At 35.6% G+C, this 20366-nt stretch overlaps 1 protein-coding gene across 1 annotated transcript in view; it reads left to right on the top strand.

The window, feature by feature from the left end:
• Positions 1 to 20146, top strand: part of FAM133B (family with sequence similarity 133 member B) — a 31483-nt gene extending 11337 nt beyond the window's left edge. The window contains exons 3-11 of the mRNA XM_003782666.3: positions 153 to 231; positions 1293 to 1367; positions 1503 to 1535; positions 1965 to 2027; positions 2753 to 2845; positions 4431 to 4481; positions 11075 to 11167; positions 14550 to 14597; positions 18855 to 20146. Coding sequence (XP_003782714.1) covers positions 153 to 231; positions 1293 to 1367; positions 1503 to 1535; positions 1965 to 2027; positions 2753 to 2845; positions 4431 to 4481; positions 11075 to 11167; positions 14550 to 14597; positions 18855 to 18941 — 622 coding nt within the window. The 3' untranslated portion in view covers positions 18942 to 20146. The remainder of the gene's footprint in view (positions 1 to 152; positions 232 to 1292; positions 1368 to 1502; positions 1536 to 1964; positions 2028 to 2752; positions 2846 to 4430; positions 4482 to 11074; positions 11168 to 14549; positions 14598 to 18854) is intronic.
• Positions 20147 to 20366: the final 220 nt, after the last annotated feature.

Here is a 20366-nt window from a genome sequence, read left to right as displayed (position 1 = left end):
GATATGAACAAAGAAGTTTGAAGTGTGTCAGCGTTGGAATGGAAATCCATTAGAATGTTAAGAGAAGTTTAGTGAAGATTGTGTTGCCTTATTTGTAAGCCTGCATCTAATTTGAATTGCTTGCAATTTTGTTTGTCTGTTCTTCTTTTTAGGGAAGAAGTGAAAGAACAACTAGAAAAGAAAAAGAAAGGTTCTAAGGCTTTGGCTGAATTTGAAGAAAAAATGAATGAGGTTTGTAAAAAGTACCTTTTTAAAACATAGACTAATTTTTTTTCTTATAATAAAAATGAAATCATCTTACATTTCATTTTTTAATAAACCAAGAATTTGGTGAAGGGGGATATGTATTTTAGAAATGTTACTATATAGAATACAGGTTTGTATGTAAATATATGCTTTCTTTAAAAAGTAGATAATAATCCCAGCCTGAGCAAGAGGGAGACCCTGTCTCTGCTAAAAATAGAAAAAATTAGCCAACCATCTTGGGGGTTCCTGTAGTCCCAGCTACTCAGGAGGCTGAGGCAGGAAGATCTCTTGAACCCAGCAGTTTGAGGTTGCTGTGAGCTAGGCTGACACCACAGCACACCAGCCTGGGGCAACAGAGTGCGACTCTGTCACACACACACAAAAAGGTAAATAATAACCATCTTATAATTTAAATCATCTAAGTTACTTTTTAAGTTCTTCCTCTGTGCTCCCCATCTTATCCTGGGATTTCCTAGTGATATTGGCTTGTTGTTTTCAGCAGTCACCAGTTTGTTATAAAAGATACAACTCAGGAGCAGCCAAATGAAAGAGATGCATAGGGCGAAATGTGGGAGGAGGAGTATGGAGTCCCTTTTCTATACCTCCTCCAGACTTGCCAATCTCCTAGCACCTATAAGTGTTTGCCAACCCAGAACCTCCAGTGTTGGCTTGTTTTGATTACAAACTTGTATATAGTATTTCAACCACATTGTAGACTAAATGAACTTTTACAGTCTGGAAAGAGAATTGGGCCATCTTTGTTGAAAAGAAAAAAGGTATCAGCCTCAGCAGTAAGACTTATTTCTTCTCTCAGTGTATGGTGGAGAACTCCCAACCTTTAATGTCCTCTTTAAAGAGAGCCCTTAGATGAGGGTTCCTTAGGGATAGGGTCAAGGATTGGCACCTGAATATCTTTTTACTGTAATTAGAAACTGAGATGAGTGAGAGGAATTAGAGGATGGAGGAAAGCAAAGGTTGTCTTTCTATATTAGGAGTATTAGAAGGGGACAGATAGTTTCTGATGGTATTTGTAACCTTTTTTGTAGAACTGGAAGAAAGAACTAGAAAGACACAGGGAGAAATTGTTAAGTGGAAGTGAGAGCTCATCCAAAAAGAGACAGGTAATAACATTTTTAGTGTATTGCTATTCATAATCTCAGGGTTGGGTTTTTATGATAATGCTATATACATTAAGAGATGCATTTGAAACTCACATCATTTTGCTTAGACTTGTACTTTTATTTTTTTCCATTTAGAGAAAGAAAAAAGAAAAGAAGAAATCTGGTAGGGTGAGCAAAAGTTTTTCCTTTTTCTAAATGTTACAGTTGAAAGCCTACAAAAAAAGTAAGAATAATTTATTTAGCCTGTATACTTAAGATAAACTATAGATGAGTCAAGGAGCCTAAAGGTCCTTCAGTTGTGACAATGGGTGGTTTTTCTATCAGTAATAAGAAAGTGCCACTGTCCCTATAACCTGGTAACTTTTCTGTTGCTATTTAAAGAGGAAGATTGATGACCATTATTACCACATCAGTTGTTACTTTGTTGGGCTTTTTCTTGGGAAGGATTGACATTTTATATTTTTAATATTTATAATTTATGGATATGGCATCTGTTTCTCCAGACCATAGATTAATTTCACTAAGTATTTGAGAGACTTAGTAAAAGAACAAAATTCCTGCATCTCACAAGCTTTAATTGTTTTGTGCTTGGTCAAGTATTCATCTTCTTCTTCATCAAGCTCTGATTCTTCCAGCAGTTCTTCAGATTCTGAAGATGAGGTAAGCTTTGCTGATAGTGGTTCGTAAAGTAATATCTCTAATTTCTTGATATCAAAAGGAAACTCATTGTGAAATATCTGTTAGAAATGTTTACTACCTGGTTTAGATTAATTATCTATAACTCAAAGTACTGACATGAATAAATAACTAGAATTTTTAATATTGGTAATAGTGTATTTTTTAGATTTTTAAATTTGTTCCTTTAAAAATATTTATAGGCTTGGTACCTGTGGCTCAAGCAGCTGAGGCGTCAGCCACATATACCTGAACTGGCGGGTTTGAATCCAGCCCAGGCCCGCCAAACAACGATGCCAGCTGCAACCAAAAAATAGCCGGGCATTGCGGCGGGCGCTTGTAGTCCCAGCTACCTGGGAGGCAGAGGCAGGATAATCACTTGAGCCCAGGAGTTGGAGGTTGCTGTGAGCTGTGACACTATGGCACTCTACCCAGCTTGAGGCTCTGTCTCAAAAATAAATAAATAAATATATATATCTATAGAAGAAAGATGTAAAAAATCAAAAATGCAATTTGACTAGATGCTAGGGATTACATGTATTCAAGTCACTCTTTTTATAAAATAGGAAAGTGATATGTTACAGTTTAAATATTACTAAGAAAAACATTTATAAGATGGTTCTTTCATTAAGTTTTGTTTGACATTAATAAAATACATAAATTATATTTTTGAAACAGAAAGCCAATATTTTAAAAAATGTTTTATATAGGATAAGAGACAAGGAAAACGGAGAAAGAAAAAGAAGAACCGTTCACATAAATCTTCTGAAAGTTCCATTTCGGCAACTGAATCAGACAGTAAGGTAAAATTATTTAAATTATTAACATTTTGGATAGCAAAGACATTTAGTTCTTCCTGTCTTAAGTTGTTCTTGATTTCGAAATGAGATGTTATCTTATTTTTCTTCTCTGCCACTTAATTGATGTGCTTAATAATTAATAGCTTACATATGATATTTGATCATTCTCTTAGTACTTTCATACATATGTCTCCACATTTTAATGACAGCTATCATTATTTTCCCCATTTTCTTAAAGATGTTGTAGTTCAGAGAAAAAACCATTTTGCTTAACTAGTGTTTGAGTTGGAAGTTGAATTTATATCTTCTAATATCTGGTCTAGTTTCTTTTCTACTCTAAATTTGTTCTGTACTAACCAGAATTATCAGACACTGTTGGCTCTCAAATCAGTAATCATTAAAAAATGGCATGAAATTCATGATAAAATGATTCCAGGGTCCTATCTCCAGAGTCTGGGTTAGTCAGTCTGATAAGGCTCACAAGTTTACATTTTCAGGCTGGGCACAGTGCCTACACCTGTAATCCTAACACTCTGGGAGGCCAAGGTGGGAGGATCACATGAGCTCAGGACTTCAATACCACCCCAAGCACAAGTGAGACCCTATCTCTCCTCAAAATAGAAAGAAAAAAAAATTAGCTGGTATTGTGGCATGCACCTAGCTACTGGGGAGGCTGAGGCAAGAGGCTTGCTTGAACCCAAGAGTTTAAGGTTGCCATGAGCTAGGCTAACGCCATGGCACTCTAGCCTGAACAACAGAGTGAGACTCTGTCTTGGAAAAAAAAAATCTACATTTTCAACGATGCCCCATGTTATTCTGATGCATGGGTGTCTGTGGACCACAATTTGACAAACATTGTACTAGCGTCTCAGGAATCCAAAGCAAACTATCTGGGGTTTTTAGGGGGTTTCTACTTGCCCCCTTGAGATATCTCCTGGCAAAATATTAAATACTTGGTGTCTAGAAAGAACTCAGTAAATGTTGGTTTTCCTTCTGTTTTTTAGAGCAAAAGAGCCAGTCTCATAGTAACGATAACTAACATTTATTGAGCACCTACTATGTATTAGGCACTGTTTGAAGCACTTAATGTATTAATTAAATCATTTAACCTCAACCCTAGAAAGTAGTTATTATTAATGTACGTTACCAGTTAAGTGAGTAAGGAAACTTGAGTCCTGGGGAGATTAATAACTAGAATTAAGGGATTCAAAAGCAGAAATTATTACCTCCCCACCTAGTGAGAAGAGTAGGGAAATCAGATTGGTAGACATCTGAGCACAGTGTGAATTAGAACTCTGGTATATGTGACCATTAGAGGCAAAGATAGGCAGTGGCATAAAGTTGTATTTTAAGATAAACCATGATGGTATTAGAGATACACAGCCAGATAAACGAAGAAGCTTGTTTGCTTACAAGCAAATAAATACATAGCATACATTTCTCTTACTTTTCAGACTAATATGTTGGGATTAGAGTAACCTTTTTTCATTCATAGAACAAATCACTTTTTTGGTGGTTTTTCCTTGTCCTATAATGCTGTATTCTGCATGCTTAAAATTTACATATACGTATGTGTGTGTTTGTTTAGGATAGTTTAAAAAAGAAAAAGAAGTCAAAGGAAACAACTGAGAAAGAAAAGGTAACTATACTTTTATACTGCCTTAAGATTGTCGTACAATCCTTAATTGACGTGAAGAAATTAACAAAATTAACAATATGTACCCTTTTAACTTGAGTATTTCTTTTGCTTTTATGGATTTTGTGTTGATTTAAGGACATTTTAAATTGGTATTTATTGTTGAAGGTAAAAGATCAGAAGGATATTCCTGTGGAGAGTTTGAATTTGTATAGGTTAATAGATATGCTGAAATTAAAAATATACAGAATAATGGAGATTGTACATTTCCTGTATTTTCTCAAGTCATTTCAAAGCAGGCTCTTTTAATTAAAGGACATAAGCTTCTGTTTCTAATAGTGTATAGATAAATATTGAAAAATCTTCTGCTGTTATAAGTAGATGCTTTATCTTTACTTGTGACTTATCTATAGGTAATGCAGACTTTAACCCTGCCTAAATTTCTGGTTATTAAAAGTAAAAGTTTGAAGAAAGCAATCACTAATGAAAGAAAACTACACTGTATTTTACTCAGTCTTTTTCAGATCATTATATCATTTTTTAAAGAGTGAAGTGAAATTCATATAATGTATTATTGACCACTTTAAAGCTATAGTTCAGTAGTTAGAGGTATTTACAGTGTTGTGCAACCACTACCTCTCCTGTTTTCAGAACTTTTTGTCACCCCATAAAACAACCCTTACCTATGAAATACTCCCATTCTCTTTTCCCCCTCACTTCTGGCAACCAGAGGTGAGAAAATTTGAATCTGCTTTCTATGTCTGGATTTGCCTATTCTGGATATCATATAAAAGCAGAATACAATATGTGACTTTTTGCATCTGGCTTTGCTCAACTAGCCTAATGTTTTCAAGTTTCCTCTAAGTTGTGGCACATATCAGTACTTCATTTTTATGGCTGAGTATATTCCACTTTGTGTGTGTGTGTGTATACTGTGAATTCTCTCTCCATTCATTCATTGATACACATTTGATTTATGCCTTTTGGCTGTCATAAATAATGCTGCTGTAATAACGCATACTTACATATTATACAAATGTATACATTTCTGTATGGATATACATTTTCATTTTTCTTGGGTATACATCTAGGGGTGGTTTATATATCAGTTTGCAAATAAAAATTCACGAGAACACTACTAAAGAAGGGAACCATAATTCCAAGAATTTATGGGTAGAAAATATATTAATTTGCTATGTAAACTCATCAAAGGAAAGAAATGATATAATTATTTCAGTAGTTGCCAAAAGGATGTGATGTAATTCAACACTAATTCCTTATTTTCAAAACCATTATAAAATAAATGGTTACGCTCATGGTTTAAAAAAATAATATATGTGTGAAAATGACTCTGGTAATATACAACTGTGAAGTACTAAAACAACTGCATTGTGATTTTGAAGTACTTTAAAATACTAGGTTGAGAGTAATATACACATATACATGTATAATAAATGCCCATATGTGTAACAGCAGAATTAATAGTTTACCCTGCATTCAAGTCATGTTTTAGTCTCTCTCTCTTTGAGGCAGCTGATCCTGAGATTGGTGTGCATTTTCCCCACCCTCGTTTATACACTTTTATTATATTAGTATGTATTCATAAATGACATAGACTATTGTGTATCTTCAAAATAGTATCATATTTCCTTCTGAAACGTTTTTTTCACTCCAGCATTACTGTTAACATTTATCCGTATTGATACTTTCATGTTCATTTCTTTTGCTTATACTACTCAGGACATTGATTCACCACAAATTATTTCTCCACTGTTCTGTTTATGCACTTCTAGACTGTTTCCATTTTTCACTAATGCAAACAATGTTGCAGTGGATATTATCCATTTTTCCTTTTCCACAACTTATTGTTAACTTTCTGAGTTATTCCTTAGACTATAATTTCTGGATTCATTAGGATGTGTGTATATTTACCTTACATACATTTTGCTTCATTCATTTGCATTCTTGCTAGTAGTTTATGACAAGTACCCTTGTTTCACACTTGTCAACATTGGGAGACTTCATTTTTGCCAATTTGATGTGTGCAAATTGTTGAGCTGCTGCTTTTGTTCTTTCACCATTTAAATTTCATTTTCTGTGCATTGCCTAGTCATAGTCTTTGCCTGTTTTTCTGTCTCCTTGGTTTTTATCTTTCTGATTTGTTATTTTGGGTACCAATTTTTCATATACATGATTGGCAGCTTTTAGTCTGTGGGTACTCTTAACCTGGTTTATGTATCTGTTATAATCACATAAAGGCTTTAATTTTAAGTCACATGATCCACATTGTTTTCAGCTCCATTATTATTTTTTTCCACTATTATTTTAAATTATTCTGAAAGTGCTAGGTAATAAAAAGTACAGTGGAATAAAAAATCCCATTTACAATAGTATCCAAAAATTTATATGAAAATTTTAAAGAAGTGAGCAAGAGTTAGTTATTCAAAGAATACTGTACACATCTGTTCAGAGATGTATATGAAGATGAAATAACTTGCCCTACTAGTTGTTAAAACATAGAAATGTTTTACTTAATACACTGTAGTACTGGAATAGGAATAGATAAGACAGTGGAGTAATGTGTAGTCCAGGTAAAAATTTAATTATTAATATATGATAAAAGTAGTGTTTCTTGGGACAAAAATAACAATTTAGAAAATATAAAGCTAAACACTCCTTAAAACCAAATAAATTAAAAAAAACAAATTTCAGATAAGTCAAAGATTTAAATGTATAAAAATACAACTAGAGAAAGACAGGGTGAATATTTTTATAATTCTGGGGTGAAGATATGCTTCAAAAAAATTTTTTGCCTCCCCCCATAGATTTTAGAACAGTTTATGTTCACAGCAAAATTGAAAAGTATAGTTTCAGTATACCTTTGGGCGGAGCGCAGTGGCTCATATCTGTAATCTCACACTCTGGGAGGCCAAGGCAGGAAGATTGCTTGAGCTCAGGTGTTTGAGACCAGCCTGAGCAAGAGTGAGACCCCATTTATACTGAAAATAGAAAAATTAGTGGGCATCATGATAGGTGCCTGTAATCCCAGCTACTCTGCAGACTGAGACAGGAAGATCACTTGAACCCAGCAGTTTGAGGTTATTGTGAGCTAGGCTGATGCCATGGCACTCTAGCCTGGGTAACAGAGTGGGACTCTGCCTCTAAAAGAAAAAAAAAAAATACACCCCCTGACACTTCCTTGTCCCCTGCCCCTAGTCAGCAATCCACACTAAAGTGGTACCTGTGTTATAATTAATGAACCTATGCTAACACATTATAATCACTCAAAGCCCCAGGTTTACATCAGAGTTCACTCAGTGCTATACATTGCCTGTAATTTGGCAGTGTATGATGACATTTGTCCACAACTGAAGTGTCATACGGAATAGTTTCACTGCCCTAAAAATTCTCTGTGATCCTCCTATCAGTCCCTCCCTCCCACCAAACTCTTTTCACTGTCTCTGTAGTTTTAATTTTTACAAAATGTCATACCATCACAATAATACAGGATGGAGCCTTTTTTTCCTAGATTGGCTTCTTTAACTTAGCAATATGCACTTAAGGTACTTCATGTTTTTTCATGGCATGATAGCCCATTTCTTGTACTAGTGAATAATACTCCACTTTCTTCCTATATCATAGTTTATCTATTTAGCTACTGAAGGACACCTTTGTTGCTTCCAAGCTTTGGAAACTATGAAAAAAGCTACTATACACATTACTATGCAGATTTTGTTTAGATATAAGTTTTCAACTCATTTGTGAAAATACCAAGAGTGTGATTGATGAGTGATTTGGCAGTAGTATGTTTAGTTCTATAAGGAACCGCCAAACTCTCTTCCAAAGTAGATGTAATATTTTTCATTTCCTCCAGCACTGAATGAGAAAAATTCAGAAGCTTATGACCATATATTTCAAATTCTGAATGGCAAAAAGAGATAGATTACCAAAATTAAGCTGTGGATACAGCTTAAATATTATGAAAAGCCTAAGAAAAACTTCTAGGAATCCATAAGACAAAAACTCTTAAGGAAGAAAGAATAGAACACATATATAAATTGGCAGAATAGACATTTGGACAATTCTAAAAGAAAATAAAAGCTATACTCCACTTCTCTGAGATTAGTATGATCGATAAGGAACATGATGAAGAAGTTTTTGGTAAAGTGTGATTCATAAATGGGTAGTAAATAAACAATTTTGAGGGGTGGTAGGAGAGCAAAACTACCATTTGTGTGAAGGCTACTTTGGTCTTTGATTTGGTCTTTATTAGATGAAGATTTTGCACTCACATGCCCTTCACTTCATTTTGACTTTGTTTTTAATAGCAAAGAACCCACATGCCTGCCCTCCAGAAGTAGATGGGTTAAATAAATTCTGGCATATACTCCAATGACTGTCAAAGGTGGCCATAAGTGATGATGTAGTTGGCATGAAAAGATACTATTGGGTGAGAAGAGCAGGTTTCAAACAGCAAGTATTTATGTAAAATAGTAAACATACACATAGAGAGATGTTTTCAAAATCTTAATGATGTTTAATGTCTGGTAGTAGGATTTGAATATATTTTCTTTCAGTGAACATTTTTCATTTTAACCAAAATAATAAAGCTATTTGCAGAAAGAAAATGAAATCGCCTATAATTGAACACATAGATAATCCCTATTAGTTTTATTTTCTACATGTTTTTATGTTTATGTCTTTAAAATTGGACTCACACTATGTAAAAGTTTTGTTTTGTTTTCACTTTTTAGGTAAGATATGCTCTTTTTATTTTATTTTTTTATATTTACTTTTTTTATTAAATCATAGATCATGTATACATTAATGCATTTATGGGGTACAATGTGCTGATTTCATATAGAATTAGGAATGCTTGTATCACACTGGTTAATATATACCTCATCTCGTTTACTTAATTATTATGTTAAGACATTTATACTCCTGTGGCTCAAGCGGCTAAGGCGCCAGCCACATACACCCAAGGTGGTGGGTTCAAATCCCCAGCCCGGGCCCGCCAAACAACAATGATGGCTGCAACCAAAAAATGGCCAGGCGTTGTGGCGGGCACCTGTAGTCCCAGCTACTTGGGAGGCTGAGGCAGGAGACTCGCTTGAGCCCAGGAGTTGGAGGTTGATGTGAGCGTGATGCCATGGCACTCTACCCAGGGGGATAGCTTGAGGCTCCGTCTCCAAAAAAAAAAAGACATTTATACTCTACACTAATAGATCCTACACGTATTCTGTTTTGTTTTTTTGAGACAGAGTCTTACTCTGTCACCCTAGGTAGAGCAATGGCATCATACTTCACAGCAACCTCAAACCCTTGGGCTCAAGTGATCCTCTTGCCTCAATCTTCTAAGTAGCTGGGACTATAGGCGCCCACCACAACACCCATCTAGTTTTTCTAGTTATAGTAGAGACGGGGTCTTGCTCTTACCAGGGCTGGTCTTGAACTCCTGAGTTCAGGCAGTCCACTTTCCTCACCTTCCAGAATGCTAGGATTACAGATGTGAGGCACCACACCTGCCATAATGCAAAAGTTTTATATCTTGACTGTATGTGTAAGATTAGATGGTAAGCATTTTTTCCATTGTGTGCTTTTATTGTTTTTATTATGATGATCTACTTTAGACATATAGGAAAAGTGTATGCGGCTGGATGTAGAGGTTCATGCCTATAATCCCAACACTTTGGGAGGATGGCTTGAGGCCAGGAGTTCAAGGCCAGCCTAGGCAACATAGCAAGACCCTCATCTCTACAAAAATTTTTTGAAAATAGCTGTGTATGGCGGCATGTGCCCATAGTCCTAACTATTTGGGAGGCTGAGGTAGGAGAATTGCTTGAGCACAGGATTTGGAGGCTGGAGTGAGCTATGGTTGCACCACTGCACTCCAGCCTGGGCAACAGGGCAAGACTCTGTCTGTAAAATTTAAGAAATGCATAAATATATGGAAAATAATAAAACTATTAGCATATCTACAATGAAGCTCTAATAAATCTTAACATTTGCCATACTAGTTTGGAATAAACATTCTTAAAATACATGTTTAAGTCCCTAAGTACTTGTCCCAATTAATCTCATCTCCTTCCTGAGAGTTATTCATCTTTTCAACATTAATCATTCTTAGAAATTAAGGTATTTTAAAATATGATTTAACACTTTAAACTCATTAAAGGAATTACTGTGTAGGAATCCTTTTAAATTATTGCAGACAGTTGCCCATTGATTTTTCTTTTCTGCAGGAATGAATCTGTCTGATCCAACCCTAGGTTAAAATAAAAGAATTAGAATACAAAGGACCCAAATCTTATACCATCTACATGATCTCTTATGACTCTTAAAAGTATATCTTGTATAGGAGGATATTATATCTAATGGATATGTAGTTATTTCAAGTTATTTAATAAAAGCATTGTTTCTGTGGAAGTAAAGACTTGAATCCTGGTAAATGTCACCATTTTTAGATACTTCTCAAATAAAAATGGGTAATTTTTGTGATACTTAGAAGAATTATTAAGTAGAACTTAGAAATTGTATGGCATAGTATTATGTTTTTGAATCAAGATACATACATTAATATTTATTTTTCATAGGACATTAAAGGACCCAGCAAAAAAAGAAAGATGTGTCCTGAAGATAAACCTTTGTCATCTGAATCCTTATCAGAATCAGATTATATTGAGGAGGTAAGTATACATTAAACCCAGTCAAGGGTAGGGAACCTGTGGCCTCAAGACCACACGTTGCCCTCCAAATTCCCAAGTGTGCTTTTTGACCAAATTTAACCTTCACAGAACAAATCCTTTTATAAAATCCTTTTTTATAAAATTTGAATTCAATCAAAAAGCCATGGTCAAGGATCTAGAAGCCCACATGTATATAAAAAGAAATACTTCATAAATATTTGATTTAGTCACTTTTCTAGTATAAAAAGAAGAAATGAGAGTTGTTTCATTTCAGAATAAATCTTGTATTTTTCCAGAAGATTATTATGGCTTTTATTTTGATAATCAACCATATTTTAACCTTTTCAATCAGAAATATTTGATTTTTACTGTTCTGGTATTTTCTTTTTATTGTACCCATACTGGTTCCATGAAAGAGGCTGTTAAAATGTGTAGTGTATTGAAAGCCATCATTCCCTTATCTGGTTAAAATGCATGTATAAATAAAACACTGCTCATACAGTCTCAGTTTAGTTGATAGTATTCTTGTTATTTGTTTGTTTGAGTTACTATTAGGGGAGTAGAAAGGTGATGAGGTAAGAAGAAAGGTTGGCAGGACCTCAGTTTTTCTTACCTGTAAAATGAGGGAGGAGGATCAGTTCATCTTTATAGTCTTTTTGAGCTCCAACAGTCCCTATCTTAGATTTTATACCCTACTGAAATTAGAATTGATTCTTAATTTCAGTAGTATAAGTTATCATCTTTAAAGTATTTCTCTCTTGGCCTTGGTTTTCTCATTTGTAAAGTACGAGCCTATCATAATGCTGTAATTTAAGAGCTAAATGAGACAATAAGTTATGAATGGTAACATCATACCTGGGACAGAGTAAACACTCCTTAAAGTTTGCATAATTCTTGGTGTTTCAGTAAAAGCTAACTGAAGATTGCACTTGGATCACAATTTTTAAAGCTGCAGCTTTCTCTGGAAGTCAACATAGGCAACCCTCCAAAGTGTAATCTAAACAAATTGAAGGTTTAGGGGTGGTAGCAGATTTTTGTTAGAGCCGATTTTCCTGATTTTGTCTCCTTTTAGTGTTGGCCTCCTCTTGTATATGCCCAGCCCCTATCCGTCTCTCATCTCATCAGAAATGAGTGATTTCATTAGTAATTTAGTAAGCTCTAGGTTACTCATTTCTAATCCCCCACTCCCTGGGCCTGTCTTTCTGTTTATGCTTGTCTTCTTTCTGATTTCATTTTAGTTGGTCCACAACAGTGGCCCTCAGTCCTGTCAGACCTACTGCCCCCATTTTATAGCAGTATTTTGTAATGTCCCCTTAAATAAAATCTGTAGCTAATACAATCTATACAGATTTTTTATATTACTATCACCTAACAGAAATACAAAGAAAAAAGTAAAAAATAATAACGTCTAATTTTATGAAATTATATTTCAATATACAAATGCTTGATTGTGGTAACTACCGAAGACATACTATCTTTCTTTTTTAGACAGAGTCTTGCTCTGTCACCCTGGGTAGAATGCTGTGGCATCATGGCTCATAGCAACCTTAAACTCTTGGGCTCAAGTGATCCTCTTGCCTCAGCCTCCGGAGTAGCTGGGATTATAGGCACCCAACTAGTTTTTCTAGTTTCAGTGGAGACAGGGTCTCACACTTGCTAAGGCTGGTCTCAAACTTCTGATCTCAAGCAGTTCATTTGCCTCAACCTCCCAGAGTGCTAGGATTACTGTCATGAGCCACTGTACTGAGCTGAAACATAACTATCTTAAGACAAAACAAAATGCAGGCTGTGGCAAGTGCATGCCATATGCCTTTCAAAACCCATACATGGGTGTTGTCATCAGTGACATTGTTCAGAATGGTAGACAAGATTTAGTAAAGCTATAAATGAAATAAATTGCGGTCTTCCCTCTATTTATATGATAGGCACATTTGCACTTCTGGGACATGAATTACATCTTAAAATCCTGCACAAAATACTTTATATTTACAATAAATTTACTTCCTGTATTATAAACAGATTCATTACATGAATATTTAACAGGCTATTCAGAAGTCACATAGGATGTACGGGGTTGTCCTGGACATTGCATAATAGCTCCCCTTGTCTCTGCCTGGCTAATTCTAGATACAATGCAGCTGTTGTCACCCCAAGTCATTATAATGACCAGAATAATAATTTGAATGATTTCCTAAGTACTCTCTATGAAGGCTTTTTCCCCTGTTGAAAGCTAATGGTCTCTAATGCTGGCTTCCTAATATTATTAATTAAATTTTCATGTATTTGGATCATGTGTTTTTATGTAGTCACTTAGCAGTGAAACCACACAATTCATTATTTAGCCAATTTTTATACTCTAATATTATGTTATGTTATGCTGTATTATATTTGCTACATAGTAAGTTTAATATAAAATTTCTTACATTAGACTTTTGACTCATACTTTTAGATGTATAGTATACATGGGGCTTAGCAACTTTCAGTTTAATATAAAACCACTGTACAACATTTAGAAAGGTTGAGATTAAATGTAAATGAAGTGATATTATTACTTAAAATGATTTTGAATAACAGTTGGTTTGTACCGAGTACAATATTATATATAGAGATACCATTTGTGAGCACTATGGAATGAGAGAAATACCTGCTAGAGTCCAGGCATTTCCCCTTGAAGGTTATTATCTCCAATTTATTGATGATGAAAGTGAGGTAGGATTTATTCAGACCATGGTCTTATATCAGTGGTATATATATATTTTTTCTACTGTACCATACTGGGTTTTGTAATCTCTTACTTCAGTGAAGAAAGCGAAGATAGTCCAGGCACAGTGGTTCACGCATGTAATGGGAGGCCAAGGCAGGAGGATCCCTTGAGCTCAGGAGTTCAAGACTAGCCTGAGCAAGAATGAGACCCCATCTCTACTAAAAATAGGAAAAAAAAATTAGCCAGGTGTTGTGGATCCTAAGTCAGGAGGATCACTTGAACCCAGGAGTTTGAAGTAGCTATGAGCTAAGCCAGCAGTTCTAAACCTGTGGGTCACAACCCACAGGAACTGTATTAAAGGGTTGTGGCATTAGGAAGGTTGAGAACCACTGAGCTAGGATGATGGCCACACCATGGCAACCTTGCCTGGGCAACAAAATGAGACTATCTCAGAAAAAAAGAAAAGAAAAGAAAAGGGGGGGGGTGGATATAAGAGAAGCTTTTCTTTCCTTTATGTATGAGTTTTATTGGACCTTTGTTGAAATATCTTTTGAGTGTCAAAATGGTTTTTATGTATAAATTTTAAAGATGCAGAACATATTAGAGAATGAAAGAAAAATACCTTGAATGCAAATTGTATGTTGAATTTCTGTTCTCCGCAAAATTTCAACTTTTTAGATACGAGCAAAAAAGAAGAAAAGCAGTGAAGAACGAGAAAAAGCAACAGCAAGTATCTCAGTGTTTTTACATGACAATAGTATAGCTGTTTTGGTTTAATAGAAAATGTATCATGGTAAATCACGATTGGATTTACTGGGACCAAATAAATTTTATTGGGAAAGATGCAGTGTCCAGCAGCTTTGCTTAATGAATAGAAGAAAGTCCAGTTGGCTCAAGAAAAAGGAAGAATACGTTGGTAGCAAATATTTTGTTTCCATTTCAGTATTTTATTATTAGAAATATAAGCTTAGGCCAGGCGCAGTGGCTCATGCCTGTAATCCTAGCATCTGGGAGGCCGAGGCTGGTGGATTGCCTGAGCGCACGGGTTGGAGACAAGCCTGAGCCAGAGACCCCCAGAAAAAGAGCCAGTCATTGTGGCTTAGCTACTACAGTAGCTGTAGTCTCAGCTACTTGGGAGGCTGAGGCAAGAGGATTGCTTGAGCCCAAGAGTTTGAGGTTAAGGCGAACTATACTACAGCACTCTACCAAGGGTGACAAAGTGAGACTCTTGTTTCAAAAAAAAAAGAAATACAAGCTTAAACTTCTGACTTTCTCAAGCTATAATATGAAATATGAGATTGAGGTGCCGTGAATTTCTCAGTTTTTGATAGGATTTACTTCCAAATCTGCCACACCCACCCAATAATAACTGAAAAAGCCTCTCTAAGCACTAGCTACAATGAAAAATAAGCAGGAATAGGAAACATGAGTGAAGATGATTCTTCTGATAGTTTTTAAAGCCAACTCTCCTATTATACAAATTGAGAAGTGAGAAAGGAGAAAGAAGGAAGAGGAGAATTAAGGAAAATAGAAGTAGTATCCAAATGAGAGGCAGACTAAGAGAAAATAGTTAACATATTATCAAAGAATAATGTAGACCATATCAGCGGCATGATTTAGGGACTCAGTATAAGTGTGGAAGGCGTTGGAAGGTATTTTCTTAGAGAGCTGAAAGACAGTGAGAACAGTATCATTTGGAGTTTGGAGTAACTCATTCCCAGAATTTCCTTAGCTTCTAAAATGAGGGATATTCTTGAATAAGGTGGTAATGTATGATTCAGAAATAACATTTTGCATGTAAGAGCAGGGTAACAAATCAGAGACACTTTTTCTGAATGTGGAAGTAATTTAGGTGGAGACAGCTGTGGTCTGTACTTAAGGTTAATTCAGAAACCAAATGAGTGTTTGCATTCCTTCACTGTTTTGTTCTTTTGGCTAGTATATGTAGTATATAGGTGGAGCAAAAATACATATACACATTTTAAGGAACAATTGTATTAAAATTTAATACTCAATATATACTGTTACGGTTTGTTATCTTGTGTATTGTACACTATATCTCTTGTAATCTCAAATGTGACTTGAGTATTATGATTTTGGTACAGTTTTTTCCTTTCTTAAAATGTGTATACTTTTTTTGCACCCTCTGTATTAGCATTTTTATGAAGGTGCTGTCCTAGGTTGTAGAGTACAAGATAGATAAGAGCGTGATATATCAAAGAGTAATTGGGGAGGGGCTAGAGGAAACCTCTCTGGAGAAGTAAAATTATACCAAAATCTGATTTACAAAGAAGTGGCAACCAACCACATGGAGGTCAAAGGAAAGAATGTCCTAGGCAAAGAGTATAGCTAAAGACTAGTAGTGGGAATGAGCATGCTACATTGTGGAACTGGAGAAGGTAAGCATGGCCAGTGCCTGGTGGGTAAAGAAGAGTAGCATTTGGCGAGGGAGAGGGGTAAACAGAGGCCATGTCATGTAGCAGAGTGTTTGGGTTTTACTCAGAATGTTGTAAAGAGCTGTTTTGCGGGTTTTTTAAAAAGGTGACTTGAATATTTTACACTTTAAAAGCATTTTTTGGAGAAGGAGATGATGAGGAATGATGTTTTTACTACAGTGGTAGTAATGAAGTTGAAAAGACATGGAAGGATTTGAGATATATTTTGGACTTAGATGGTAGGACTTGCTTGGAGACTGAAGTTAATGCAAAGATCAGAATAAGTGATAGCTTAGTTTCTCTTACTTAAGCAAAGGACAGATTAGTGGTACCATTTATATTAAGATGTTTAAAAGAATTTGGAGAAGAAAATTAACCATTTTGTTATAGTAATTTTATATAGGCTACTAAACATTCAGGTAGAGCTGTTAAGGAGACACTTAAAAAGTCTTGAGATCAAAGAGATGACTGGATATAAAGATTTGGGGATCATTAGTGTTTAAGTAGATTTCAAAGTGTGTGACTGGGAGAGCGTGTGGCAGAAAGCCTGGAAAGGTTGCACATAGGGAAAAAAGCCAGCAAAGGAAATGAAGAGGTCTTTGTGATAAAAGAAAACCAGCCGAGTAAGGTGTTGTGGAAGTATTTTAAGAAGAGAGAGGTCGGCTCGGCACCAGTAGCTCAAGCATCTAAGGTGCCAGCCACATACAGTGGAGCTGGTGGGTTTGAATCCAGCCCAGGCCTGCCAATAATGACAACTACAACCAAAAAATAACTGGGCATTGTGGTGGGCGCCTGTAGTCCAGCTACTTGGGAGGCTGAGGCAAGAGAATCGCTTACGCCCAGGAGTTGGAAGTTGCTGTGAGCTGTGATGCTACAGCACTCTACCCAGGGCAAAAGCTTGAGACTCTGTCTCAAAAAAAAAAAAAGAGAAGAGAGAGGTCATCTGTCCTTTTATGGAAAAGTAGCCTATATCCAAAACTTAGTTTTAAAAGCCTAATTTGTAAGATTTTGGACTTTTTATAAAACTTGCTATGTACTTAACTTAAGCATGTATTGAAAAAAGAATGATGAGAGCTTAGTGCCATAAAGTGACAGAGGCATTTGAGAGAGAAGAGGTTGTAAGCAGTCCTCATAGACAGTAAGCTCTGCTGTTAATCACCTTTAAAGGTATCCTCTCCTTTCTTGCTTTTTATTTTCTCCTCCTGAATATCAGCACTGGCAGTGTAGTCTTGTGTGGAACCACCGTTCCAAGTATCTGTGATTCTAACAGTTCTGCCTTCTATGGCAGAAGCAGTCATGAGTCAGAGTCCAGCAAAACTCCATCTCCCCTTTATTCACTCTTAATTTAACTGCTTTTACCAGGCTTCAGTGGTATTTTCCGCTGATAGCAAGCATCTGTTTTACTTAACAAAATAGACTTTTCAACTAGATATCGATATTTTGTACTAATTAGTTGACGTTAATTTGATTAGTGTCATCAGCCTGAGCTGTACAAAATGTTTATGTTCCTTTTTACTTAAAAATAGTAGAACTACAGGCGAGACTACATCTGTTAAAAAACAGTCACATTTTATATTTATGTTCTCTCTGAAAACTGTCATTTTTTTTTTTTTTTTAGGAGGCAGTGTCTCCCTCCATCACCCTCAGTAGAGTACTGTGGCATCACAGCTCACAGCAACTTTCCAACTCCTGGGCTTTGGCGATTCTCTTGCCTCAGACTCCCAAGTAGCTGGGACTACAGGCACCTCCCACAATGCCCGGCTATTTTTTGTTGTTGTTGTTGCAGTTTGGCCAGGCCCAGGTTCTAACCCACCACCCTCAGTATATGGGACCAGCTTCCTACCTACTGGGCCACAGGCGCCACCCTGAAAACTATCATTTTATAATAGAAAGTTACGTTTTTCTGTGGTTACTCCTTTACAATAACTACAATTACTTTACCTTTAGAAATTATATAACATAAAATATACCAATTAGTAGCATGACTCAATTGAATTTATTTTTTGCAGGAAATTTTATTAGGAGCTATATTATTATGCTTATGAGTTTTTCCTTTATCTTTTTGAAAATCAACAAGAACTGGCTCCGCCGTGCCTATGGCTCAAGTGGCTAAGGTGCCAGCCACGTACACCTAAGATGGCGGGTTCGAATCCAGCCCTGACCTGCCAAAAAACAATGACGGCTGCAACCAAAAAATATCCAGGCACTGTGGCAGGCACCTGTGGTCCCAGCTACTTGGGAGGCTGAGGCAGGAAGCTCGCTTGAGCCCAGGAGTTGGAGGTTGCTGTGAGCTGTGATGTCACTGCACTCTACCCAGGGGGACAGCTTGAGGCTCTGTCTCAAAAAAAAAAAAAAAAATCAACAAGAACTCTCTTAGTCTTCATATGATACTAGTTTTGAGACATTTTTGAGAAATGTTTTGAGTAGTTTACTTGGTTGTGTGGATTGTTTGTTTGAAATATCTAGTAGCTTGTAAGTACCATGATAAAGATATTTTTAATTTGTGTATTTTCATGTAGTTATGTCTAACATAGAATTGTCTTTACAGGACAAAACAAAGAAGAAAAAGAAACATAAGAAACACAGTAAGAAGAAGAAAAAGAAGGCTGCAAGTTCAAGTCCTGACTCACCATAACATTAAGAAAAAATCAGGATTCCCTTATAAAAGAAAGTGCAATGTCTAAGGAAATTTCAACTGTGAAAACTACAACATATTTACTAAAATGCACGAATTTTCTTGTTTTTAGAATTATTCCTGGACTATTCAGTAGCCACTAAGAGTCCGCTGTGTGAAAGGGCCATAATTATTGCCTGCTGCTTGAACATCTAGTTTTTCTCTTCCAGTGCTTGATGACTAACTCTGGGAGATAATACACTGCAGTTGTACTAGTGGATGAGATATAGTATTTGGGAATAAAATTAATATTTTTGACTAGCAATGTCCAATGGTAAACCAACAGAAATTGTATCTGAATACATCTTTAAGAGATAATCAGAAATGGCCAGATGACTCTAGTTAAAATTTTTGAAGTAAGGATTATATTGATATTTTAAAATCCTTACTCTGTAGATAGGTGTATTTTAATTTTTCCCCTTTGTATACTTTTTATTTACCTGGGGAAGGAGCTATTAGGGTTGGGGGGGTTGGTTTGCTTCTCTTTAGCTAGCAGAAGAGCGTGCCTTTGATCCTCACACATCCTATATTTGTGGACACAGCCATGTTTTAGGGGGAGGTCAGAGTTAGATACCAGCAGTCTTACCCTTAACTGCACTTAGTGACATCCTTGGAATCTGTTATGTGCTGCTTTGAGTGAATTACAGAAATAGCCCTTTGCAGCATGAGAAAGCCCCAGAAGGTCTGGGATTTACCTCCACTTCAATAAGACTGAATGTTTTTTAGTATTAGAATGAGTTATGTCATTTGCATTAATTTTGATTCTACTTTGGCTTTAGAGAGGAATCATTTCAAATGGACACTGGTACTTTTTGAACTTGATAGCTAATGATTCTAAAATGCATGTTTTATACTATTAAGTTTAATCCAGTCAAGAAAATTTTATGTAACCAGTGATAGTTTATTTTTTTGTATGAATTTTGTTTAGGCTGCAATGTTTAGCTTTTGTTAACTCCTTACTTTACTGTTTTAATTTTATTGCTATGTTTAATGGCATATTTGCCACGATATTTAGCATGTAAAAAAGCAGGGTCTTGATTTTTTTTTTTTTTTTAACAGCTTCATATTGAAGCTGAGACTTACCATAAACAAGTTGAATGGTGGGCCTGGTATGCTGTGTCTTGTTATATAAAGCTATTGAATCTTAGTAAATGTAATGTTTTAAATGTTTGTTGTCTTTGTATATTAATAACAAATTATGACATGTTAAATTTAAGTGAGAGTTATCTTATTGCTCTTCTTATGTCATATTTTACTAAGATTTTGTGCCTCATATTCTCCTGCTGAATTGTTTACCAGGAATGTTAAAAGGAATTGATAAATCATTTTCATTTTACAGTTTTACATAATCAGGTAGCAAGAAATATAAGTTGATGTACAATTTTG

The sequence above is a fragment of the Otolemur garnettii genome, unplaced genomic scaffold, assembly GCF_000181295.1.
Source record: "Otolemur garnettii isolate 467f Iridium unplaced genomic scaffold, OtoGar3 scaffold00005, whole genome shotgun sequence".
Taxonomy (NCBI): domain Eukaryota; kingdom Metazoa; phylum Chordata; class Mammalia; order Primates; family Galagidae; genus Otolemur; species Otolemur garnettii.
This window is presented reverse-complemented; position numbering and strand designations above follow the sequence as displayed.